General features: G+C 54.4%; 2 protein-coding genes across 3 annotated transcripts in view; both read left to right on the top strand.

Moving 5' to 3' along the window:
- FAH (fumarylacetoacetate hydrolase) overlaps positions 1-2,781 on the top strand; it is a 35,190-nt gene extending 32,409 nt beyond the window's left edge. The window contains 1 exon segment of the mRNA XM_076052681.1: positions 2,119-2,781. Coding sequence (XP_075908796.1) covers positions 2,119-2,189 — 71 coding nt within the window. The 3' untranslated portion in view covers positions 2,190-2,781.
- A 2,884-nt stretch (positions 2,782-5,665) lies between these two features.
- Positions 5,666-26,962, top strand: part of NARS1 (asparaginyl-tRNA synthetase 1) — a 34,036-nt gene continuing 12,739 nt past the window's right edge. For both annotated transcript variants that reach the window (XR_012929713.1, XM_076052680.1), the window contains exons 1-8: positions 5,666-5,879; positions 17,493-17,575; positions 20,667-20,732; positions 21,810-21,902; positions 22,693-22,782; positions 24,492-24,570; positions 25,668-25,738; positions 26,399-26,485. Coding sequence is in view for 1 of the 2 variants with exons in the window: in XM_076052680.1 (XP_075908795.1) it covers positions 5,828-5,879; positions 17,493-17,575; positions 20,667-20,732; positions 21,810-21,902; positions 22,693-22,782; positions 24,492-24,570; positions 25,668-25,738; positions 26,399-26,485 (621 nt within the window). In the remaining variant the exon portion in view is untranslated. The remainder of the gene's footprint in view (positions 5,880-17,492; positions 17,576-20,666; positions 20,733-21,809; positions 21,903-22,692; positions 22,783-24,491; positions 24,571-25,667; positions 25,739-26,398; positions 26,486-26,962) is intronic.

The following is a 26,962-nucleotide window of genomic DNA, read 5'->3' as shown; positions in this document are numbered from 1 at the left end:
CATTCACTCACTCAGCCGCTCACTCACTCACGCACTCACTCACCCAATCACTCACCCACTCATTCACCGCACTACCAGTCTCAACAACTCACCCACTCACTCACCTACTCACTCACCCACTCACTTACCCACTCACTCACTCACTCGCTCACCCACTCACCACTTAACCAGTCACAATACACTCACCCACTCACTCACTCGCTACTCGGCCGGTCACAACAACAGCCCACTCACTCGTTCACCCGCTCACCCACTCACCACACTACACGGCACAACAATAGGTTCACTCAGTCGCCCACTGAGGCACTCTCCCACACACTCACCCACACACTCACTCACCCACACACTCACCCACACACTCACTCACCCACACACTCACTCACCCACACACTCACCCACCCACTCACCCACACACTCACCCGCCCACTCACCCGCCCACTCACCCACACACTCACCCACACACACACTCACTCACCCACCCACCCAGTCACCCGCCCACTCACCCACACACTCACCCACCCACTCACCTACCCACTCACCCGCCCACCCACTCACTCACCCGCCCACTCACCCACACACTCACCCGCCCACTCACCCGCCCACTCACCACACTGCAGGTTTCCACGTCTGGTTCTTAACTAACACTACTCCACTCTGGAATTCCCCTCTTATAGTCTCTCTCCGCCACGTCCTGAGACCTGCTCTAGGTTCTAGAAACCTGTTAAATCCTCTATCTACTATAAATGTACTGGATTTTTTTGTAGTGCATGGCAGTGAAGTGTATACTGTATAGTGTAGTGTATAGTAGTGCATTGTATAGCAGTGTAGTGTATAGTGTAGTGTATAGAAGTGTAGTGTAGAGTGTAGTGTATATGAGTGTAGTGTATAGTGCAGTGTATATGAGTGCAGTGTATATGAGTGCAGTGTATATGAGTGCAGTGTATATTAGTGTAGTGTATATTAGTGTAGTGTATATTAGTGTAGTGTATAGTAGTGTAGTGTATAGTAGTGTAGTGTATAGTAGTGTAGTGTATATGAGTGTAGTGTATATGAGTGTAGTGTATAGTAGTGTAGTGTATAGTGGTGTAGTGTATAGTGTAGTATATAGTAGTGTATAGTAGTGTAGTGTATATAAGTGTAATGTATAGTGCAATATATAGTATCATACCTGTCACAACCCATACGGTTTACCCCGTATTCGTGTACAGGTAAATTGAGTTTCCAGCTCCATACGGCGTACAGCCGTTTCAATATGGGGCAAAACATTTTTTATTTGTGTTTCTCCCTTGTGATGGGACTTTGTAGGTTGAACGTTGAGATTTATAAGGGGCACGGGGTGACCAATAAGATCGGGGCTGATAAGGGGTTGACAAGCATGCCTGACCAGTGAAACAGGTGCTGTTTGTGGTGCGGTGCTGTGGTATGCTGTGTGTGGTGCTGTGGTATGCTGTGTGTGGTGCTGTGGTATGCTGTGTGTGGTGCTGTGGTATGCTGTGTGTGGTGCTGTGGTATGATGTGTGTGGTGCTGTGGTATGCTGTGTGTGGTGCTGTGGTATGCTGTGTGTGGTGCTGTGGTATGATGTGTGTGGTGCTGTGGTATGCTGTGTGTGGTGCTGTGGTATGCTGTGTGTGGTGCTGTAGTATGCTGTGCGTGGTGCTGTGGTATGATGTGTGTGGTGCTGTGGTATGCTGTGTGTGGTGCTGTGGTATGCTGTGTGTGGTGCTGTGGTATGATGTGTGTGGTGCTGTGGTATGCTGTGTGTGGTGCTGTGGTATGCTGTGCGTGGTGCTGTAGTATGCTGTGTGTGCTGCTGTGGTATGATGTGCGTAGTTCTGTGGTATGCTGTGCGCAGTGCTGTGGTATGCTGTGTGTGGTGCTGTGGTATGATGTGTGTGGTGCTGTGGTATGCTGTGCGTGGTGCTGTGGTATGCTGTGTGTGGTGCTGTGGTATGCTGTGTTGTGCTGTGGTATGCTGTGTGTGGTGCTGTGGTATGATGTGTGTGGTATGCTGTGTGTGGTGCTGTGCACTATGCTGTGCGCGGTGCTGTGATATGCTGTGTGTGGTGCTGTAGTATGATGTGTGTGGTATGCTGTGCGTGGTGCTGTGCGCGGTACAGGTCACTGCCAGGGTGAGGGCTACCGCGTCGGGTTCGGGGCCTGCACGGGGAAGGTGCTGCCGGCCCTGTGAGGCCGCCCACAGGCCAACACATCCCTGTTAAGGCCACGACAGCCTCGTGAAGGCCAACACAGTCTCACGAAGGCTGACAAAGCTTAGCGAAGGCCTCCACAGCCTTGTGGAGGCTGACAGCTTTGCAAAGGTCTCCGCAGCCTTGCGAAGGCCACCACAGGCTTGCGATGGCCTGCGCAGGCTTGCGAAAGTGTCTACAGCCTTGCGAAGGCCTCCGCAGCCTTATAAAGGCCTCCACAGTCTTGTGAAGGTCGACGCAGCCTTGCTAAGGCCCTCCACAGGCTTGCGATGGCCTGCACAGGCTTGCGAAGACCTCTACAGGCTTGCGAAGAACGCCACAGGCTTGCGAAGGCCACCGCAGGCCATCGCAAGCCTGCGCAGGCTTGCGATGGCCACCGCAGGCCATCGCAAGCCTGCGCAGGCTTGTGAAGGGCGTCTCCCACAGCTCTACGATGATTCGTGCTGATCGTACCGATGCCTCGCGTCTTAAGCGCCGATTTCTCTCCGTATATTTTTTATATAATCGATACGCAAAACGTGCAGTACACACACGGGTGATTTTTGGTGCAAATTAAAGCTGTTGCTGATCGGTGATCGACTGCGCCTGTTTCATTTGCCATATCTCACGGCGCCCTTTGCCACTCCGCCGCTGAATGCGAGGCGACATCAGCCGACGATTCTACATCGCGTGCACGCAGCTTCATATAAGACGGAAATCATTCTCGTTGTTGCGAATGCAATCCCGCTTGCTTTGCCCAGGAAAGCATCGGTGAGGTCTCGAGACTTTTTCGGGGAGGGTCTTTCCAGGTATTTTTTTTTGTTTGCAGCGAGGAGGATGTTGCTGCTCCTGCTGCTGCTGCTCTATTTGTAAACCCAGTTGATCGATCTATTAGCAGTGTGGTCATCACATCTACGCCTCTATATAAGGAGCGAAACGGGTGGACTTCTCCACAAATCTGGCTGTCGCCTGATGAAGCTGGTTGTAATTACTGGCGAAACGTCGTGCTCTGATTGTAAATGTTGTGGCTTGGCTCTCCAACACACAACCGGTGTGCTGTACTAGTATAGTACACTATACACTACACTACTATACACTACACTACTATACACTACACCACTATACACTATGCTACTATACACTACACCACTATACACTACACCACTATACACTACACTACTATACACTCCACTATACACTACACTACGATATCCACTACGATACACTCCACTATACACCACTACTATACACTACACTATACACTACACTACTATACACTACACTACTATACACTTCTATACGCTACACTATATGCTACACTATACACTCCACTATACACTACACTACTATACATTACACTACTATACACTACACTACTATACACTACATTACTATACACTACTATACACGTCACTATACACTACACTACTATACACTCCGCTATACACTACTCTACACACTAGTGCTGTACTAGTAACGAATTGGCACGTTGTTTACGTGACAACCCATACTAAATTACACTCCACAAAACAAAGAACCAAGAAGATGAACCCATACTAATTGTCTGCGTCGGGTGGTGGTGGGTTTAACGACACACATTTATATATTTACGCGATCTGACCCCAAAAAAAAACACTTGTTTTGTGGAGTGTAATTTTTCTTCGTTGAGATGGCGTTTGGGCCAAAGCCGGTTCCAATCTGCGGTTTGGTTTTTTTTGCTTTGCTTTTGGAGGAAACCGGAGAACCCATAAAAGAAACCCCTGCGGAACACGGGGGCAGCAGAGAATGCAAACGCGGCTCACGCCTTGCGGAACAGGTTGGAGATCGGTGCAGAGAGCAGGGGGCTCCCCCACACTCTCCTGCTGAGTTGTCATCAATTGGGATCGAACCCACGACCTCCTGTGTACCGGGCGAGGTAGTTAGCACCCTGCCACCGTGACGCCCCACACTCCAATGAGTTATCGATTGGGATCGAACCCACGACCTCCTGTGTACCGGGCGAGGTAGTTATGTGCATTGAAGTGGTGGGTTCGATCCCAACCCAGACGCCTGCGCGTTTGGAGTCTGCACGTTCGTCCCCGTGGTGGCGTGGATTCCGCTCCGGATCCTCCGGATTTGTCCCCTCTCAACAGCCACGCGTTTAGAGTGTTCGGCTGCTCGCGAATGTCCACGCGATGATGATGATGATCCACTTCGTTGAGCTGTCATTTGTGGGCACGTCGCTTCTGAAAAAAATCTCAGTTGGGGGGCCTTTGCCTGGGTGAAATAAAAGATTGTTTTAGTTTTAACCGACCTGTAAATACTCCCCATAACACGGATCTTTTTTTTTTTGGGGGGGGGGGGGGGGTGGTTACATCGCGTGATATAAATGTGTCGTTAAACCCGCCACCACCCGACACAGCCAATTCGTAAAGGTGTGTCACGTAAACAGAACGTGCCAATTCGTTGCCAATACAGCAACACCGGTCTGTTGGAGGGCAAATCCACAAACATTTACGATCTCAGTGCCGTGGCGTTTCGCCTGCAATTAACGAGTGCCATCATCGTCATTATCAGGCCTGCGACAATGCGAGCAATAGCTCTCGTAGTAGCCCAACAGACGTGCCTTAGACACCAACACTGACGGCGTTGCGTACGGCGCAAACCCCTGGTGCTAAACAAGCCGCACGTCACTTAACTTTCTCAGCAAGCAGCAGTAGCCACTACCACCCACTCACCACCCACTCACCACCACTACCACCCACTCACCATTACCATTCACCACCACTACCACCCACCACCACCCACTACCACCCACTCACCACCACTACCACCACTACCATTCACCACCACCACTACCACCCACCACCACCCACTACCACCCACTCACCACCACTACCATTCACCACCACCACAACGACCCACAACCACCCACCACCACCCACTCACCACCCACCCACCACTACCACCCACTCACCACTACCATTCACCACTACCACCCACTCACCACCCACTCACCACTACCACCCACTCACCACTACCATTCACCACAACCACCCACCACCACCCACTACCACCCACTACCACCCACTCACCACCACTACCACCCACTCACCACTACCACCCATTCACCACTACCACCACTCACCACCACTACCATCCACTCACCACTACCATTCACCACAACCACTACCACCCACTCACCACTACCATTCACCACCAACCACTACCACCCACCCACCACTACCACCCACCCACCACTACCACCCACCACGACCACTACCACCCACCCACTACCACCTACCCACTACCACCTACCCACTACCACCTACCCACTACCACCCACCACTACCACCCACCACTACTACCACCCACCCCTACCACCACCCACCACCCACCCCTACCACCACTACCACCCACTATCACCATCATCAGCGTCGTCACCATCACTGACTCACAACTCCCTCCCACTGCCAACGATTCGTCAACGAGGCGGGGGTCCGGCCACTCCCTCCTCCTCATTCTGTGGGGGGAGTCGCCTGCTCCCATTCATTCACTCACTCAGTCGTTCGGTGAGCTGCTGCTGCTGGTGGTGGTGATTGTTGTTGTTTGTGGTGGTGGTGGTTGTTGTTGTTGTTGGTGGTGGTGGTTTGAAGAGGCCATGTCCGAAGACTCTGAGCAGCGCGGGCAGGAGGAGGAGGAGACGCCTCTGGGTGAGTGGCCACGTCGATGTTAAGCTCCACGCGAGCTCTCTCCACTGCTGGATAGCAGCCTCGATTGCGTCGCTCAGCATACACGCAGTGCCGTGGGATGCCTACATTACTTGCACGTGTGTGATACACATGTAATACACCGCACATGATACACATCACACGTGATACACCACACACATGATAACATACACTACACATGTGATACACCACACACATGATAACATACACTACACATGTGATACACCACACACATGATACACCACACATGATGGCGACACAACAACAACTCTCGTGGTGGAGGGGAGAGGGATTCACATCGGACACGGAGGAGGCACGGACGATGCTGTGTGGGTGGGTTCTGTGTGTGGTGTGGGTGATGTGTGTGCTGTGTGTGGTGTGGGTGCTGTGTGTGTGGTGTGGGTGCTGTGTGTGTGGTGTGGGTGCTGTGTGTGTGGTGTGTGTGTGGTGTGGGTGATGTGTGTGTGTGGTGTGGGTGCTGTGTGTGGTGTGGGTGATGTGTGTGTGTGTGGTGTGTGTGTGGTGTAGGTGATGTGTGTGTGTGGTGTGGGTGCTGTGTGTGTGGTGTGTGGGTGCTGTGTGTGGTGTGGGTGCTGCGTGTGTGGTGTGTGGGTGCTGTGTGTGGTGTGGGTGCTGTGTGTGTGGTGTGTGGGTGCTGTGTGTGTGCTGTGTGTGGGTGCTGTGTGTGTGTGGGGGTGCTGTGTGTGTGGTGTGTGGTGTGGGTGCTGTGTGGTGTGGGTGCTGTGGGTGCTGTGTGTGTGGTGTGTGGGTGCTGTGTGTGTGCTGTGTGTGGGTGCTGTGTGTGTGTGTGGGGGTGCTGTGTGTGGGTGCTGTGTGTGTGTGTGGGGGTGCTGTGTGTGTGGTGTGTGTGTGGTGTAGGTGCTGTGTGGTGTGTGTGTGGTGTGGGTGCTGTGTGTGGTGTGTGGGTGATGTGTGGTGTGTGAGTGCTGTGTGGTGTGTGGGTGCTTTGTGTGTGGTGTGTGGGTGATTTGTATGTGGTGTGGGTGCTGTGTGTGTGTGGTGTGGGTGCTGTGTGTGGTGTGGGTGCTGTGTGTGGTGTGTGGGTGTGGTGTGGGTGCTGTGTGTGTGGTGTGGGTGCTGTGTGGTGTGTGAGTGCTGTGTGGTGTGTGGGTGCTTTGTGTGTGGTGTGTGGGTGATTTGTATGTGGTGTGGGTGCTGTGTGTGGTGTGGGTGCTGTGTGTGGTGTGTGGGTGTGGTGTGGGTGCTGTGTGTGTGGTGTGGGTGCTGTGTGGTGTGTGCTGTGTGTGTGGTGTGGGTGCTGTGTGTGTGGTGTGGGTGCTGTGTGTGTGGTGTGGGTGCTGTCTGTGTGGTGTGGGTGCTGTGTGTTTGTGTGGTGTGTGTGTGGTGTGTGGGTGCTGTGTGTGTGTGTGGTGTGGGTGCTGTGGGTGCTGTGGGTGCGGGTGCTGTGGGTGCTGTGTGTGGTGTGGGTGCTGTGTGTGGTGTGGGTGCTGTGTGTGTGGTGTGGGTGCTGTGTGTGTGTGGTGTGGGTGCTGTGTGTGGTGTGTGGGTGCTGTGTGTGGTGTGTGGGTGCTGTGTGTGTGGTGTGTGGGTGCTGTGTGTGTGGTGTGTGGGTGATTTGTGTGTGGTGTGGGTGCTGTGTGTGGTGTGTGGGTTCTGTGTGTGGTGTGTGGGTGTGGTGTGGGTGCTGTGTGTGTGGGTGCTGTGTGGGGTGGGTGCTGTGTGTGTGGTGTGAGTGCTGTGTGTGTGGTGTGGGTGCTGTGTGTGGTGTGGATGCTGTGTGTGGGTGGGTGCTGTGTGTGTGGTGTGGGTGCTGTGTGTGTGGTGTGGGTGCTGTGTGTGTGGTGTGGGTGCTGTGTGTGTGGTGTGGGTGCTGTGTGTGTGGTGTGGGTGCTGTGTGTGTGGTGTGGGTGCTGTGTGTTTGTGTGGTGTGTGTGCTGTGTTTGTGTGGTGTGTGTACTGTGTGTGGTGTGTGAGTGCTGTGTGTGAGTGCTGTGTGTGGTGTGTGGGTGCTGTGTGTGTGGTGTGGGTGCTGTGTGTGTGTGGTGTGTGTGGTGTGTGTGGTGTGTGTGTGGTGTGTGTGGTGTGTGGGTGATGTGTGTGGTGTGTGGGTGATGTGTGTGGTGTGGGTGTTGTGGGTGCTGTGGGTTCGGGTGCTGTGTGTGGTGTGTGGGTGCTGTGTGTGTGTGGTGTGGGTGCTGTGTGGGTGCTGTGTGTGTGGTGTGGGTGCTGTGTGTGTGGTGTGGGTGCTGTGTGGTGTGGGTACTGTGTGTGTGGTGTGGGTGCTGTGTGTGTGGTGTGGGTGCTGTGTGTGGTGTGGGTGCTGTGTGTGGTGTGGGTGCTGTGTGTGGTGTGGATGTTGTGTGGGTGGGTGCTGTGTGTGTGTGGTGTGGGTGCTGTGTGTGTGGTGTGGGTGCTGTGTGGGTGCTGTGTGGTGTGTGTGTGGTGGGGTGTGGTGTGTGTGTGTAGTGGGGTGTGGTGTGTTTGTGTAGTGGGGTGTGGTGTGTTTGTGTAGTGGGGTGTGTGTGGTGTGTAGTGTAGTGTGTGTGTGGTGTGTAGTGTAGTGTATAGTGTGTGTGTGTGGTGTGGTTGGCCCGGGCACGGCTAACATCAGTAGCGAGCCCTCGATCCTGGGCCGAATCCTCAACATCCAACCCAACCCCAAACGCGCATTGACCAGCGTGGTGAAGTATGGTCACCCCCCCACAATGACCTAGCTTCATCCAGCAGTAGATTAACAGAGTTACATTGTAATACACTACTACTACTACACATGCTAAACCTGTACGGGCGATGATTAAATCCACTGCTTGACCAGGGCCTAGGCTTACCCCACTGTACATGACACGTTTGCACGGCACAGTACAGTGCAATGAACGTTACATAACTTGCTCTTAAATATCACTGCAGCCGTGTACACTAGCGGCTAACACGCAATCTACACGTGTGTGCTAAACAACAACGCGATTTCTTGTTATTAATGACGTGTGTGATGCCTGCAACAGTCAAATTTCCGCATTCGTAGCCACGTGTTGTGCTGTAGTTGTGCAGTGGGTGGTCCAAGAAGTCTTGTGACCTCCCATTTAATTCTGTAAAAAGTTAATGTGTTTATATTTGTTTTTTTTTAATATAATGAGTGTGGTGAGGGTGAGTGTGGTGAGGGTGAGTAGAGTGAGGGTGAGTGTAGAGAGGGTGAGTGTGGAGAGGGTGAGTGTGGTGATGGTGAGGGTGAGTGTGGTTAGGGTGAGTGTGGTGAGGGTGGTGAGGGTGAGCGTGGTGAGGGTGAGCGTGGTGAGGGTGAGTGTGGTGAGGGTGACTGTGGTGAGGGTGAATGTGGTGGTGAGGGTGAGCGTGGTGATGGTGAGCGTGGTGATGGTGAGGGTGGTGGGGGTGAGTGTGGTGATGGTGAGGGTGAGTGTGGTGAGGGTGAGTGTGGTGAGAGAGGTGAGTGTGGTGAGGTTGAGTGAGGGTGAGTGTGGTGAGTGTGGTGAGGTTGAGTGAGTGTGGTGAGATTGGTGAGTGTGGTGAGGTTGAGTGAGGGTGGTGAGTGAGGTGAGTGTGGTGAGTGAGGGTAGGGTGATAGTGGTGAGTTTTCTCTCATCACAAGTAACAAAAATAAAGATGCAGTGAATCTAAATGTGAGCAAACTGCGTCGTGACACGTGACGATGGGAATGTGACGCAATCGTGACTAATTATATGATGTAGCAGTAGATGTTAATGTTAATAATAACAAATAGGTCAACCTGCAGCGCAAGTGTGATGAGGGAGAGATCGCGTTACACCTGAAGATTGCACAATTACAACATCTGGGTAGTGGTGGTGTCTGGGTAGTGGTGGTGTCTGGGTAGTGGTGGTATCTGGGTAGTGGTGGTGTCAGGGTGGTGGTGGTATCTGGGTAGTGGTGGTGTCTGGGTAGTGGTGGTATCTGGGTAGTGGTGGTGTCAGGGTGGTGGTGGTATCTGGGTGGTGGTGGTGTCTGGGTAGTGTTGGTGTCTGGGTAGTGGTGGTGTCTGGGTAGTGGTGGTGTCTGGGTAGTGGTGGTGTCTGGGTAGTGGTGGTGTCTGGGTAGTGTTGGTGTCTGGGTAGTGGTGGTGTCTGGGTAGTGGTGGTGTCTGGGTAGTGTTGGTGTCTGGGTAGTGGTGGTGTCTGGGTAGTGGTGGTGTCTGGGTAGTGGTGGTGTCTGGGTAGTGTTGGTGTCTGGGTAGTGTTGGTGTCTGGGTAGTGTTGGTGTCTGGGTAGTGTTGGTGTCTGGGTAGTGGTGGTGTCTGGGTAGTGGTGGTGTCTGGGTGGTGGTGGTGTCTGGGTGGTGGTGATGTCTGGGTAGTGGTGGTGTCTGGGTAGTGTTGGTCTCTGGGTAGTGGTGGTGTCTGGGTAGTGTTGGTGTCTGGGTAGTGTTGGTGTCTGGGTAGTGTTGGTGTCTGGGTAGTGTGGTATCTGGGTAGTGGTGGTGTCTGGGTAGTGTTGGTGTCTGGGTAGTGGTGGTATCTGGGCAGTGGTGGTGTCTGGGTAGTGTTGGTGTCTGGGTAGTGGTGGTGTCTGGGTAGTGGTGGTGTCTGGGTAGTGTTGGTATCTGGGCAGTGGTGGTGTCTGGGCAGTGGTGGTGTCTGGGTAGTGTTGGTGCCTGGGTAGTGTTGGTGTCTGGGTAGTGTTGGTTTGGCATTGTTGGTATATTTGCAGAGTTGGTACATGGGCATTGGTGGTATCTGGGCAGTGTTGAGTCTATGATGTGCAGTGTTGGTACATGGGCCATCTGCCCTCAAGCACTGTGCAATCCTTACCTCACCAGCCAAAATTCCACATAATTATTGCAGGGGCTGTTACCTGTCTCATATACTATTTTTAATGCATCTGTGTATGCGTCATGAGCTGATGAATGAGTCACGAGGGTGTGTGTGTGTGTGTTAGCGCTAGTCGCAATATTGCATCATGCATGCGAGAAAGCCGGCGAGGAGCAGCTGGTTAGCGCACTGAGCAGTGGTGGTGTCTGGGTAGTGGTGGTGTCTGGGTAGTGGTGGTGTCTGGGTAGTGATGGTGTCTGTGTAGTGGTGGTGTCTGGGTAGTGGTGGTGTCTGGGTAGTGTTGGTGTCTGGGTAGTGGTGGTGTCTGGGTGGTGGTGGTGTCTGGGTGGTGGTGGTGTCTGGGTAGTGGTGGTGTCTGGGTAGTGTTGGTGTCTGGGTAGTGTTGGTGTCTGGGTAGTGTTGGTGTCTGGGTAGTGGTGGTGTCTGGGTAGTGGTGGTGTCTGGGTAGTGGTGGTGTCTGGGTAGTGGTGGTGTCTGGGTGGTGGTGGTATCTGGGTAGTGGTGGTGTCTGGGTAGTGTTGGTGTCTGGGTAGTGGTGGTGTCTGGGTAGTGGTGGTGTCTGGGTAGTGGTGGTGTCTGGGTAGTGTTGGTGTCTGGGTAGTGTTGGTGTCTGGGTAGTGGTGGTGTCTGGGTAGTGTTGGTGTCTGGGTAGTGTTGGTGTCTGGGTAGTGGTGGTATCTGGGTAGTGGTGGTGTCTGGGTAGTGGTGGTGTCTGGGTAGTGTTGGTGTCTGGGTAGTGTTGGTGTCTGGGTAGTGGTGGTGTCTGGGTAGTGGTGGTATCTGGGTAGTGGTGGTGTCAGGGTGGTGGTGGTATCTGGGTAGTGGTGGTGTCTGGGTAGTGGTGGTGTCTGGGTAGTGTTGGTGTCTGGGTAGTGGTGGTGTCTGGGTAGTGGTGGTGTCTGGGTAGTGGTGGTGTCTGGGTAGTGTTGGTGTCTGGGTAGTGTTGGTGTCTGGGTAGTGTTGGTGTCTGGGTAGTGTTGGTGTCTGGGTAGTGGTGGTATCTGGGTAGTGGTGGTGTCTGGGTAGTGGTGGTGTCTGGGTAGTGTTGGTGTCTGGGTAGTGTTGGTGTCTGGGTAGTGGTGGTGTCTGGGTAGTGTTGGTGTCTGGGTAGTGGTGGTGTCTGGGTAGTGTTGGTATCTGGGTAGTGGTGGTGTATGGGTAGTGGTGGTGTCTGGGTAGTGGTGGTGTCTGGGTAGTGTTGGTGTCTGGGTAGTGTTGGTGTCTGGGTAGTGGTGGTGTCTGGGTAGTGTTGGTGTCTGGGTAGTGGTGGTGTCTGAGTAGTGGTGTTGTCTGGGTAGTGGTGGTGTCTGGGTAGTGGTGGTATCTGGGCAGTGGTGGTGTCTGGGTAGTGTTGGTTTGGCATTGTTGGTATATTTGCAGAGTTAGTACATGGGCATTGGTGGTATCTGGGCAGTGTTGAGTCTATGATGTGCAGTGTTGGTACATGGGCCATCTGCCCTCAAGCACTGTGCAATCCTTACCTCACCAGCCAAAATTCCACATAATTATTGCAGGGGCTGTTACCTGTCTCATATACTATTTTTAATGCATCTGTGTATGCGTCATGAGCTGATGAATGAGTCACGAGGGTGTGTGTGTGTTAGCGCTAGTCGCAATATTGCATCATGCATGCGAGAAAGCCGGCAAGGAGCAGCTGGTTAGCGCACTGAGCAGTGGTGGTGTCTGGGTAGTGTTAGTGTCTGGGTAGTGGTGGTGTCTGGGTAGTGGTGGTGTCTGGGTAGTGGTGGTGTCTGGGTAGTGGTGGTGTCTGGGTAGTGTTGGTGTCTGGGTAGTGTTGGTGTCTGGGTAGTGGTGGTGTCTTGGTAGTGGTGGTGTCTGGGTAGTGGTGGTGTCTGGGTAGTGTTGGTGTCTGGGTAGTGTTGGTGTCTGGGTAGTGGTGGTGTCTGGGTAGTGTTGGTGTCTGGGTAGTGGTGGTGTCTGGGTAGTGGTGGTGTCTGGGTAGTGGTGGTGTCTGGGTAGTGTTGGTGTCTGGGTAGTGTTGGTGTCTGGGTAGTGGTGGTGTCTTGGTAGTGGTGGTGTCTGGGTAGTGGTGGTGTCTGGGTAGTGTTGGTGTCTGGGTAGTGTTGGTGTCTGGGTAGTGGTGGTGTCTGGGTAGTGTTGGTGTCTGGGTAGTGGTGGTGTCTGGGTAGTGGTGGTGTCTGGGTAGTGGTGGTGTCTGGGTAGTGTTGGTGTCTGGGTAGTGTTGGTCTCTGGGTAGTGTTGGTGTCTGGGTAGTGTTGGTGTCTGGGTAGTGGTGGTGTCTGGGTAGTGTTGGTGTCTGGGTAGTGGTGGTGTCTGGGTAGTGTTGGTGTCTGGGCAGTGTTGGTGTCTGGGTAGTGTTGGTGTCTGGGCAGTGTTGGTAGTTCTAGATTTAAAGCCTTGTCAGAACACCTTGTTTGCTCGCACACAGGTCCGATGTCTGAGCGTGGTTGTGTTTCGCTAAATTCTCCTGTTTGATGAGTGCTAGGTGCCTCGGTGAATGTATATACTCTAACTTTAACATAGCTATTTCTGTGACCAATTTCTAGCTAATCACTCAGCTATTTCAATGCTAAATTCGATGCTAATTCCTTTGTCAAGGGTACCTCTGCGGATGTGTATACTTTAACTTAGCTATTTCAATGAGCCATTTCAATGCTAAATTATATGCTAATTCCTTTGTCAAGGCGCTTGGTCTTCTTTATCTTCTCACACAGCTTAAAGGTCGTGATCTAAGCGTGGCTTCTTCCACTCCAGCGCTGTCCTCCAGACAGTCTCGTCCCTTCACCTGATGAAGGCCGCTTGTGTTGTGGCCGAAACGTCGTGATTTTTTGTCATTTTATTTTCACCTACGTAACTTTACCCAATAGAACCAAAGAGTATAGTGTTGGTAGTGTTGAGTCTACGATGAACAGTGTTGAGTCTACGATGGGCAGTGTTGAGTCTACGATGGGCAGTGTTGGTACACGGGCCATCTGCCCTCAAGCACTGTGCAGTCTTCTTTGGTTCTTTCGGTAAAGTCACGTAGATTGAGAATAAAATATTAAATTGATAAAATGAAATAACACAATAAAATTCTCACGACGTTTCGGCCACAACACAAGCGGCCTTCATCAGGTGAAGGGACGAGACTGCCTGGAGGCCGCTTGTCTCGTGGCCGAAACGTCGTGAGAATTTTTATCGTGTTATTTTATTTTATCAATTTATTATTTTATTCTCATTCTACGTGGTGACTTTACCGAAAGAACCAAAGAAGATGAATCCTTGGAGTCACGAAAGCTTCAAATCGAAACACTGTGCAGCCCTTATCTCGCCAGCGGAAATTCCACATTATTATTGCAGGGGCAGTTACCTGTCTCTTATTTTACTGCATCTGTGTATGCGTCACGAGCTGACGAATGAGTCCCAAGGGTGTGTGTGTTTGTGTTAGCGCTAGTCGCAATATTGCATCATGCATGCGAGAAAGCTGGGCAGCTGGTTAGCGCACCGTGCCACGAATCCGGCGAATGGCCGAGTTCGAGTCCCGCTCGCGGCCGCCCAACACCGCACCGACGACGGTTGTCTGAACCGCTCCTGTGGTCTCCCCCTAGGTCGACTCGGCCTCAAATGAGCACCCGGTGCGGTTGCGTAGTTAACATCGCCACGGGGTCGGGGGGGGGGGTGGTGGTGGGGGAGACAAAGGCGGCCGGGCGCGATGCTTTGGCCACCCACCCTCCCTTGCCGTGCGCCGTGCCGGCCTTCGGAAGGTTGCCGCCCGCTCGCAGCGCCCGGCCCCAACAGTCCGCTTTAGTTCTTGCGTCTTTCGGTGAAGTCACGTGGAATTTTGTTTTTTTTTTGTCATCTCGAGATAGAGGCAAAAAAACAACAACCCCCCCACGACGTTTCGATCGCAACGCAAGCGGTCTTCATCGGGCGGAGAGACAAGATGGGGGGCACGGCCTCCAAATGCCACTCCGTGACTTTTGCCCGACAGAAGGGCCAAGAATGTGGAGTCCCGCAGTCACCAAAGTTTCGAGTCCGTTTCAGGCGACACGGAGAGGGTGCTAGAGGGAGGGAAAACCCGCAACATTTACAATTCCGAAGTGTGGGTCCATGGTCCCCCCCCCCCCCCCACTTACCCGCGGGCGTGAACGTTGTGGCTTTTTCTCTTCCCAACACGAGTGACCAAGTTGGCACGTCTTGCTCCACGTGGCAAACCCCCTCCCCCCCCCCCCCCGACTTTTTGGGCCGTGCCGTGCGGTTGGTGGCTGGGTTCAACGGCACGTTTGAACAAATCTGGCTGTCGCCTGACGAAGCTGGTTGTAATTACCGGCGAAACGTCACGATGCTCGGATTGTAAAAGTTGTGGCTTGGTTCTCAAACACACAACCGGTGTGCTGTTATAGTATACTACTATACACTACACTACACACTACACTATACACTACACTATTCAATACACTACACACTACACTATACACTAGTACTGTACTAGTATACACTACACTATACACTACACTATACACTACACTATACACTACGATACGCTACGATACACTGCACTAATATACACTACACTACTGTACACTACACTATACACTACACACTACACTACTATACACTACACTATAAACTACACTATACACTACACTATACACTACACTATACACTACACTACTATACACTACACTATAAACTACACTATACACTACACTATACACTACGATACACTACACTATACACTACACTACTATACACTATACACTACACTACACACTACACTACTATACACTACACCATACACTACACTATACACTACACTACTATACACTACACTATACACTACACTACACTACTATACACTACACTATAAACTACACTATACACGACACTACACACTACACTATACACTACACACTACTATACACTACACTATACACTACTATGCACTACACTATACACTACACTACACACTAGTGCTGTACTAGTGACGAATTGGCCACGTTCCGTTTACGTGACAAACCTTACTAGTTGGTCGTGTCGGGTGGTGGCGGGTTTAACGACACAACATTTATATTTTTATACGCGATCTAACCCAAAAAACACCCGTATTATTAATATTTACGCCATCTCACCCCCCCCCCCCCCCCACTCATATCATGGACAACATTAATCGCAAAAGCTTACTTCCACCTGTTACTACTACTGCTAGTCTTAAACTGTATGGGGGATCTTTGCCTTGCCAGTGAAGTTGCAAATATTACATCATGCACGCTGCGTCGTAGACCTTCCTCTGGCAGGGTCACTGGGCCCAACCCACTGGTTCTGTCTCGTCCGCGGCGGTTTTGGGGGGCTAGGGACCTTTTGTATGTGTGTGTGTGTGTTGAACGTCTTCTGTGGGTGTCTGTGTGTCTGTGGGTGTCTGTGGTTGTGTGTGTGTGTATTGAACAGCTTCTGTGGGTCTCTGGATCTGGGTGTCTGTGGGTGTCTGTGGTTGTGTGTGTGTGTGTTGAACAGCTTCTGTGGGTCTCTGGGTCTAGGTGTCTGTGGGTGTCTGTGGTTGTGTGTGTGTGTTGAACTTCTTGTGTGGGTCTCTGTGGGTCTGGGTGTCTGTGGTTGTGTGTGTGTGTTGAACGTCTTCTGTGGGTCTCTGTGGGTCTGAGTGTCTGTGGGTGTCTGTGGTTGTGTGTGTGTGTTGAACTTCTTGTGTGGGTCTCTGTGGGTCTGGGGGTCTGTGTGTGTGTGTGTGGGTCAGAGTCAGAAAAATTCCCTGCACACCTTGGGGTGCGACAGCGATGCCCTCTGGCTCCAACATTATTTAACATCTATTTCGACCACGTAGTTCGTGAAAACTTCAGTCGCTGTACAATGGGAGGCTGATCGATGCCCAGGTTTCGGTCAAGGGATGGCTCCCTATTGCTCAACCATGTTATGTATGCCGATGATCAAGGTCGCGTCGACGGAAGTGGCAGGGACTGGCCATTCTTGTTTGCGGCCGATGGGGGGTGGGGTGTTTAGTTTTATTTGTAAAGTCCTTGGTTTAGAGACGGACGCTTGAGCGAGGTCACTCGTAGAGTGGCGGAGCGGGAAGTGAAAGCGACGGAGCCGGCGGCGAGTGAGCGGGCGACACTCCGGGTCGGAGTGGGGGGGGGTACGGAGAGGGGTGGGGGGGGATCTTTATTTAGACTGCAGGAGGAATCCGATGAGCTATGAAGCTCTTTTTGCACAGATGTCCCAGTCGGGGCATGGGGTGAGTGAAGTGAGCGAGAGACGCCCCTGTGAACTATGAACTCATGGGGCCTGGCCACGTGGGCCAACATCGTCACCATCGTCGATTCAGCGTCGCACTCGGTGGCAGTAATATCACCCCCCCACCACCATTGTCAATACCGAGCTGAACGTCTTCTGCAGAACGAGTCCTCATTGTTGTGGTGGTCGTTGTTGTGGTGGTCGTTGTTGTGATTGTCGTCGCCGTTGTGGTCGTCGTTGTGATCATCGTCGTGGTTGCGGTCGTTGTTGTTGTGATTGTTGTTGTGATCGTTGTTGTCGTTGTGATTGTTGTTGTGATCGTTGTGGTCATTTGTTGTGGTCATCGTCGTTGTTGTGGTTGTTGTCGTCGTTGTGATTGTCGTTGTGATCGTTGTTGTCGTTGTGATTGTTGTTGTGATCATTGTTGTCGTTGTGATTGTTGTTGTGATCATTGTTGTCGTTGTGATTGTTGTTGTGATCATTGTTGTCGTTGTGGTTATCTTCGTGGTTGTTGTCGTCGTCGTCGTCGTGGTCGTGCTCGCCGCGGCCTCCGTGGCTGTGGCCGCGTCTCTGACGTCATCGTTGCCCCTGTGCCCCGCCCCCCGCAGGCGCCCTCTACACGTCGGAGCGCGACGGCAGCGACGAGAGCGGAGACGGCAGCCAGGAGAAGCCCTTCAAGAGCGTCCTGCAGGTAGCACACACACACAGCGTCACCCTGCAGGTAACACACACACACAGCATCACCCTGCAGGTAACACACACTCACAGCGTCACCCTGCAGGTAACACACACACACCGTCACCCTGCAGGTAACACACACACAGCGTCACCCTGTAGGTAACACACACACAGCATCACCCTGCAGGTAACACACACACAGCATCACCCTGCAGGTAACACACACACACAGTCACCCTGCAGGTAACACACACACACAGTCACCCTGCAGGTAACACACACACCCCGTCACCCTGCAGGTAACACACACACACACCGTCACCCTGCAGGTAACACACACACAGCATCACCCTGCAGGTAACACACACACAGCATCACCCTGCAGGTAACACACACACCCCGTCACCCTGCAGGTAACACACACACACAGTCACCCTGCAGGTAACACACACACCCCGTCACCCTGCAGGTAACACACACACACAGCGTCACCCTGCAGGTAGCACACACTCACCGTCACCCTGCAGGTAACACACACACACACACAGCGTCACCCTGCAGGTAACACACACACACACACAGCGTCACCCTGCAGGTAACACACACACACAGTCACCCTGCAGGTAACACACACACACAGTCACCCTGCAGGTAACACACACACAGTCACCCTGCAGGTAACACACACACACAGCGTCACCCTGCAGGTAACACACACACAGCGTCACCCTGCAGGTAACACACACACCCCGTCACCCTGCAGGTAGCACACACACAGCGTCACCCTGCAGGTAGCACACACACAGCGTCACCCTGCAGGTAACACACACACACCGTCACCCTGCAGGTAGCACACACACAGCGTCACCCTGCAGGTAACACACACACAGCGTCACCCTGCAGGTAACACACACACCCCGTCACCCTGCAGGTAGCACACACACAGCGTCACCCTGCAGGTAGCACACACACAGCGTCACCCTGCAGGTAACACACACACACCGTCACCCTGCAGGTAGCACACACACAGCGTCACCCTGCAGGTGCACACACACACCGTCACCCTGCAGGTAGCACACACACACCGTCACCCTGCAGGTAACACATACACACAGCGTCACCCTGCAGGTAGCACACACACACCGTCACCCTGCAGGTAACACATACACACAGCGTCACCCTGCAGGTAACACATACACACAGCGTCACCCTGCAGGTAACACACACACAGCGTCACCCTGCAGGTAGCACACACACAGCGTCACCCTGCAGGTAGCACACACACAGCGTCACCCTGCAGGTAGCACACACACAGCGTCACCCTGCAGGTAACACATACACACAGCGTCACCCTGCAGGTAACACACACACAGCGTCACCCTGCAGGTAGCACACACACAGCGTCACCCTGCAGGTAGCACACACACAGCGTCACCCTGCAGGTAGCACACACACAGCGTCACCCTGCAGGTAACACACACACCGTCACCCTGCAGGTAGCACACACACAGCGTCACCCTGCAGGTAGCACACACACACCGTCACCCTGCAGGTAACACACACACAGCGTCACCCTGCAGGTAGCACACACACAGCGTCACCCTGCAGGTAGCACACACACACCGTCACCCTGCAGGTAACACACACACACCGTCACCCTGCAGGTAGCACACACACAGCGTCACCCTGCAGGTAACACACACACAGCGTCACCCTGCAGGTAACACACACACAGCGTCACCCTGCAGGTAACACACACACACCGTCACCCTGCAGGTAACACACACACACACAGCGTCATCCTGCAGGTAACACACACAGTCACCCTGCAGGTAACACACACACACCGTCACCCTGCAGGTAACACACACACACCGTCACCCTGCAGGTAACACACACACACCGTCACCCTGCAGGTAACACACACAGCGTCACCCTGCAGGTAACACACACACACCGTCACCCTGCAGGTAACACACACACACCGTCACCCTGCAGGTAACACACACAGCGTCACCCTGCAGGTAACACACACACAGCGTCACCCTGTAGGTAACACACACCGTCACCCTGCAGGTAACACACACACCGTCACCCTGCAGGTAACACACACACAGCGTCACCCTGCAGGTAACACACACACAGCGTCACCCTGCAGGTAACACACACACAGCGTCACCCTGCAGGTAACACACACACCGTCACCCTGCAGGTAACACACACACAGTGTCACCCTGCAGGTAACACACACACCATCACCCTGCAGGTAACACACACACACCGTCACCCTGCAGGTAACACACACACCGTCACCCTGCAGGTAACACACACCATCACCCTGCAGGTAACACACAAACACCGTCACCCTGCAGGTAACACCCACACCGTCACCCTGCAGGTAACACACACACACCGTCACCCTGCAGGTAACACACACACACCATCACCCTGCAGGTAACACACACACACCGTCACCCTGCAGGTAACACACACACCGTCACCCTGCAGGTAACACACACACCGTCACCCTGCAGGTAACACACACACAGCGTCACCCTGCAGGTAGCACACACACAGCGTCACCCTGCAGGTAACACACACACACCGTCACCCTGCAGGTAACACACACACACCGTCACCCTGCAGGTAACACACACACACCGTCACCCTGCAGGTAACACACACACAGCGTCACCCTGCAGGTAACACACACACACCGTCACCCTGCAGGTAACACACACACACCGTCACCCTGCAGGTAACACACACCATCACCCTGCAGGTAACACACACACCGTCACCCTGCAGGTAACACACACACCAGGACTCACTACCCTACACCCTGCAGCTACACACTGGGACTCCCCACTCCCTCCTACTGGTACCAGCGCCAGGTGACCGGGGTCCCACCGAACCTGTTTGGTCATCTTTGTTCTTGTAGCTTTCTCACCCCATGCCCCTACTGGACATCGGTGGAAAAGAGCTTGATAGCTCATCGGATTCCTGCTGCAGTGTACATCGAGACTCTGATTCTGAGCCCTGCCTGTATCCCCCCCTCCCCGTATCCCGTTGGTAATGGCCGGCGGTGTGGCCTCCTCGCTCAGGCCTTGAAATCTGTGGGCACGGTGCCGCTCCCGAGCCTCTACGTGGACGCCAAGGCCCAGGGAGAGGTAACGGGCTCACTGCCTGCACGTGACTACAGTCGTTGTCGGTCACAGCGACGGTGATGCTGACGACGGTGATGGTGACGACGGTGATGGTGACGACCATGATGGTGACGACCATGATGGTGACGACCATGATGGTGACGACGATGATTATGACGATAATGACCATGATCATGATGATGTTGACGATGATGATGATGACGACGATGATGTTGACGACGATGATGGTGACGACGATGATCGTGACGATGATGATCGTGACGACGATAATGACGATGATCATGATGATGTTGACTACGATGATGGTGACGACGATGATGGTGACGACCATGATCGTGACGACGATGATCGTGACGACGATGATGACGACGATGATTATGATGATAATGACGATGATCATGATGATGTTGACGATGATGATGACGACGATGATGCTGACGACGATGATGGTGACGATGATGATCTGGACGACGATGATCGTGACGACGATGATGACGATGATTATGACGATAATGACGATGATCACGATGATGTTGATGACGACGATGTCGACGACGACGATGATGACGACGACGATGATGACGACGATGATGATCGTGACGATGATGATCGTGACGACGACGGTGACGACGATCATGATGGTGGTAACGATGATAACGAAGACGATGATGATGGCGATGACGACGATGGGGTGTCCTGCTGCACTGTGGATGGGTTTCATTTTTAAACCAGAAACTATTTTTTATTTAACCAGGTTAAGGCCCTACTGTGCTACGTGGCTAGTTTTCAGACGCGACCTGGCCACAAATGATCGCTCAACCAAAGTTGTCGCCGCCATCGCCGTCGTGTGGAAACTTACGCCGGCCAAATACTCTGAACGCACCTTGATTCTAAATGTGGAGCGAGAAGCCGGAGACAAATCCACGCGGCCACTGGGAGAGTGAGCGAGAGAGACGCCCGACTCCCAATGTACGGCAGGCACCCGGCTCGGTGTCGAACTCGCGGCCTCCTGCAGACCAGGCGAGGTAACATTTGGTGTATGCGGAGACACGGATGTGTGGACGTGGTTGTGTCTGCTAGAGATGGGAACCGATATCCAAGACGCAGCTGAAGGGCGTCAAGAAGGCCTGGCAGCGCGAGCAGACGAAGCAAGACGCCAAGGACAAGAAGGAGGTGCATGGGCCTACAAGCACACACAGAGAGAGACACGCGGGGACACACACACAGACACGCGGGGACACACACACAGAGACACGTGGGGACACACACACAGAGACACACGGGGACACACACAGAGACACGGGGACACACACACAGAGACACGTGGGGACACACACACAGAGACGCGGGGACACACACACAGAGACACGCGGGGACACACACAGAGACGCGGGGGGACACACACAGAGACACGCGGGGACACACACACAGAGATGTGGGGACACACACACAGAGACACGCGGGGACACACACACACAGAGACGCGGGGACACACACACAGAGACACGGGGACACACAGAGACGTGGGGACACACAAAGACAAAGAAGACAAAGATCCCCCGTTTACCCCTAACAGACTGTCGGGGCAAGTGCTGTTAGCGAGCAGCACCTATGAAGGCCGGCACGGCACACGAGGGGGTGGGTGTCCAGCACCACGCCCGACCGCCTTTGTCTCCCTAGTGGCGATGTTTACTACGCACCGCACCAGGTACTCGTTTGAGGCTGAGTCGACCTAGGGGAGGCCCGGGACCGGTTCAGATAATCGTCACCGGTGTTGGCCGTGAGCGGGAGTCGAACCCGGGTCGCCGGGTTCGCAGCGCAGCGCAGCGCCGACCGCTACACTCGCAGAGAGAGATTAGAGGGGGGAGAGAGGTCCCGCAGGAGGGCACGTGGAGGGGGAGTGGGGGGGCCCGGCGTGAGCGTGACGGTGGCCTGGCGGTGCTGCGCTACGTGCGACCGGCAGGCGGAGGATGCTGTACGCCGGGAGAAGAACCTGGAAGAGGCCAAGAAGATCAGCATCGCGCTCGACCCCAGCCTCCCCGCACCGCTGCAGGTGGGGACAAACACAAAGATTATCCCCCCCCCGCCCCAAGTGTAGCCTTGACGGACCGCTGGGGCAAGTGCTTGCTGGCGAGCGGCCCCCGAGGTCGCTGCGTTCGTGCGCTAACCACTGCGCCACCGCTCCCTATGTAAAAAGACAAAGGTCCCCCGTGTAGCCTTGACGGACCGCTGGGGCAAGTGCTTGCTGGCGAGCGGCCCCCGAGGTCGCTGCGTTGTATCTGCGTGCGTGCGTTCTTCTTTCGCACCGAACGTAGCCAATTACGGTAGCCTGAGGTGCGGGGAAGGACGACAAACTAAACGCGACAACGAGCGGCTGTGAAGACAGTGGTTTGTCAATGGCGATGATTTGAAAGTGCACACAGCTCCCGGTGAGTTCCTCGTGTCGGAAGGCAGAACGTTCTCGACGGCCGCAGAAGCAGTGAATGTGGAAGCGCCGCGCGGATGCGGTGGCCACCGCCCTTTGTTCGATGGTTAGCAGCCGAAAGCCGCTGCTGCTGCTGCTGCTGCTGCCGCTGCTGCCGCTGCTGCTGCTGCTGCCGCTGCTGCTGCTGCTGCCGCTACTGCCACTGCCGCCGCTGCTGCCGCTGCTGCTGCCGCCGCTGCTGCTGCTGCCGCTGCTGCTGCTGCCGCCGCTGCTGCTGCTGCCGCTGCTGCCGCTGCTGCCGCTGCTGCCGCTGCTGCCGCTGCTGCTGCTGCTGCCGCTGCTGCTGCCGCTGCTGCTGCTGCCGCTGCTGCTGCTGCTGCCGCTGCGAGGATGACCGAAGTTTTCGTGATGGTGGTTTACGCTCCTTGGCAACATCAGCGGTGCATTTGCGGCAAGCGCTTTTGTGTGTAATAACTTGGGACCTTACGATGTTTCAAAAGTAAGCCCCTAAAAGATGAATCGTGTAAGTGCGAATTCACCACGGTGGCTATGAGATGTTAACTACCTCGCCTGGTACACAGGACCATGGCTTACATCATGGTGACCTCCTTTGCCAGTACCAAAATATGAGCAGAGGTTTTACCCCTTTTTTCTGGCAACAAAACAGCCGTGTTGAGATGTCAAATCACCAAACTGAAAACTTTTTTTACAAGGAATCGTGTCACTGCATTAACCACAATGCTTGTGGTGATGATTCCTTGTTAAAGGTTTCAGTTTGGTGTTTTAACTTCTCAACACAGCTGTTTTGTTTGCCAGAAAAAAGGGGAAAACCTATTCTCATATTCGTGGGTTCGATCCCGACCCTGACGCCTACTGCTGTATATTTGGAGTTTGCGGTGTCCCTCTGTCATCATCATCACAGTGGCTATGAGATGTTGACTACCTCGCCTGGTATGCAGGAGGTTGTGGGTTCGATCCCGACCCTGACGCCTGCTGCTGCTGCTGTATATTTGCGGTGTCTCTCTCTCTCTCCGTGGTCGCATGGATTTTTCTCCGGGTCCTCCGGTTTTTCCCCTCCATATTTAGAATCGACATCACGCAATTAAGGGTATTTGGCTACTGCTCAAAATTCCCACGTAATGATGAAACATCAGCTCAGTGGAGGCCTTGCCTGTGGTTGTCGTCGTAGCGGCCATGGTTGGGTCCGTGCGTCGGTTGGTTGGGTGCGTGCGTTGGTTGGTTGGTTGGGTGCGTTGGTCGTGTGCGTGGTTGGGTGCGTGCGTTGGTTGTGTGCGTGCGTGAGCGTTAACCACGGCCGTGGTGCCTCCGCATTGCAGCTCAAGGTGGTTGAGCTGGCGGCACACCGGGGCAGCCGCGTCAAGGTGTTTGGCTGGGTGCACCGGCTGCGGCGGCAAGGTGAGGCCTCACCCCGCCGGACCGGCCCGACACTCGCCCTCAACCTCCGTGTCGCTCCTCCTGTCGCTCCTCCTCTGTCTCTCCTCTCCGTGTCTCTGCTCCTCTCTCTCTCTCCTCCTCTGTCTCTCCTCCCCGTGTCTCTCCTCTCCGTGTTTCTCCTCCCTTGTCTCTCCTCCCCGTGTCTCTCCCACTCTGTCTATCCCCCTCTGTCTCTCCTCCTCTGTCTCTCCCACTCTGTCTCTCCTCTCCGTGTCTCTCCTCCTCTGTCTCTCCTCCCCGTGTCTCTCCTCCCCGTGTCTCTCCCACTCTGTCTCTCCTCCTCTGTCTCTCCTCCCCGTGTCTCTCCTCCCCGTGTCTTCTCCCACTCTGTATCTCGTCCTCTGTCTCTCCCACTCTGTATCTCCTCCTCTGTCTCTCCCACTCTGTATCTCCTCCTCTGTCTCTCCCACTCTGTATCTCCTCCTCTGTCTCTCCCCCTCTGTCTCTCCTCCTCTGTCTCTCCCCCTCTATCTCTCCTCCTCTGTCTCTCCCCCTCTGTCTCTCCTCCTCTGTCTCTCCCCCTCTATCTCTCCTCCTCTGTCTCTCCTCCTCTGTCTCTCCTCCCCGTGCCTTCTTCCTGTATCTCCCCCACTCTGCGTCTCCTCCCGCTCTGCATCTCCTCCCACATCAACCCAACAATTTACATGGGAGGTATTTTTAATATAAAATATTATTCATATGTTCTAGTGACCCTGACCCCGACACTGACCATACCACTGACCCTGACCCCCACCCCGACCCCGAGACTAACCCTGACCCTAACACTGACTCCGACCCCTAGACTAACCCCGACCCTAACACTGACCCTGACCCCGAGACTAACCCCGACCGTGACCCTGACCCGACCACGAGACTAACCCCGACCGTGACCCTGACCCTGACCCGACCACGAGACTAACCCCGACCGTGACCCTGACCCTGACCCGACCACGAGACTAACCCCGACCGTGACCCTAACACTGACCCTGACCCCGAGACTAACTCTAACACTGACCCTGACCCCGACCCCGAGACTGACCCCGACCGTGACCCTGACGTGCGTGGCTCTTCCCCGGCAGGGCGGACGTTGATGTTTGTGGTGCTGCGTGATGGCACCGGCTTCCTGCAGTGCGTCATGAGCGAGAAGCTGGTGAGTTCACTTCACTGCTGGCGGTGGTGGCGGTGGTGGTTGTGCCAGTGGTGGTGGTGGCGGTGGTGGTGGTGGTAGTGGTGGTGGTTGTGGTTGTGACGGTGGTGGTGGTTGTGGCGGTGGTGGTGGTGGTGGTTGTGGTTGTGACGGTGGTGGTGGTTGTGGCGGTGGTTGTGGCGGTGGTGGTGGTGGTGGTTGTGGTTGTGACGGTGGTGGTGGTTGTGGCGGCGGTGGTGGTGGTTGTGGCGGTTGTGGCGGTGGTGACTGACGATGCTGTTGGTGACTGTTGTTGTGACGCTGGTGGTGTTGTTGCGGTGATGTGACGGTGGTGATGATGGTGGTGGTGACTGACGATGCTGTTGGTGACGGTGTTGTTGTGACGCTGGCGGTGTTGTTGCGGTGATGTGGTGACGGTGGTGACGGTGTTGCGGTGATGTGGTGACGGTGGTGACGATGGTGGTGGTGACGGTGTTATTGTGACGGTGGTGATGGTGTTGCGGTGATGTTGTGACGGTGGTGATGGTGTTGCGGTGATTTGGTGACGGTGGTGACGATGGTGTTGTTGCGGTGTTGTTGTGACGGTGGCGGTGTTGTTGCGGTGTTGTTGTGACGCTGGCGGTGTTGTTGCGGTGATGTGGTGACGGTGTTGTGACACCACAGTGCCAGTGCTATGCCGCCGTGCTGCTGGCCACCGAGAGCTCCGTCGCCGTGTACGGCACCGTGAAGCCCGTGCCGGACGGCAAGGCGGTGAGCGCCGGCACCACGACACAGCACCACGACACCACGACACGACACCACACATGTCACCACGACACCACACACGTCACCACAACACGACACCACGACACAGCACCACGACACGTCACCACGACACAGCACCACGACACTACGACACAGCACCACGACACCACGACACAGCACCCCGACACCACACACGTCACCACGACACGACACCACGACACAGCACCACGACACAGCACCACGACACCACGACACAGCACCCCGACACCACACACGTCACCACGACACGACACCACGACACAGCACCACGACACAGCACCACGACACCACGACACAGCACCACGTCACCACACACGACACCACACACGTCACCACGACACAGCACCACGACACAGCACCACGACACCACGACACGGCACCACGACACGGCACTCGCCAAAGCCACAGGGCAGAGCCACCCCTTCCCCCCACTGAGTCGGTGCA

This window comes from Petromyzon marinus, chromosome 57, assembly GCF_048934315.1.
Source record: "Petromyzon marinus isolate PM22_M1 ecotype Great Lakes invasive population chromosome 57, UKy_Petmar_22M1.pri1.0, whole genome shotgun sequence".
Lineage (NCBI taxonomy): Eukaryota > Metazoa > Chordata > Hyperoartia > Petromyzontiformes > Petromyzontidae > Petromyzon > Petromyzon marinus.
This window is presented reverse-complemented; position numbering and strand designations above follow the sequence as displayed.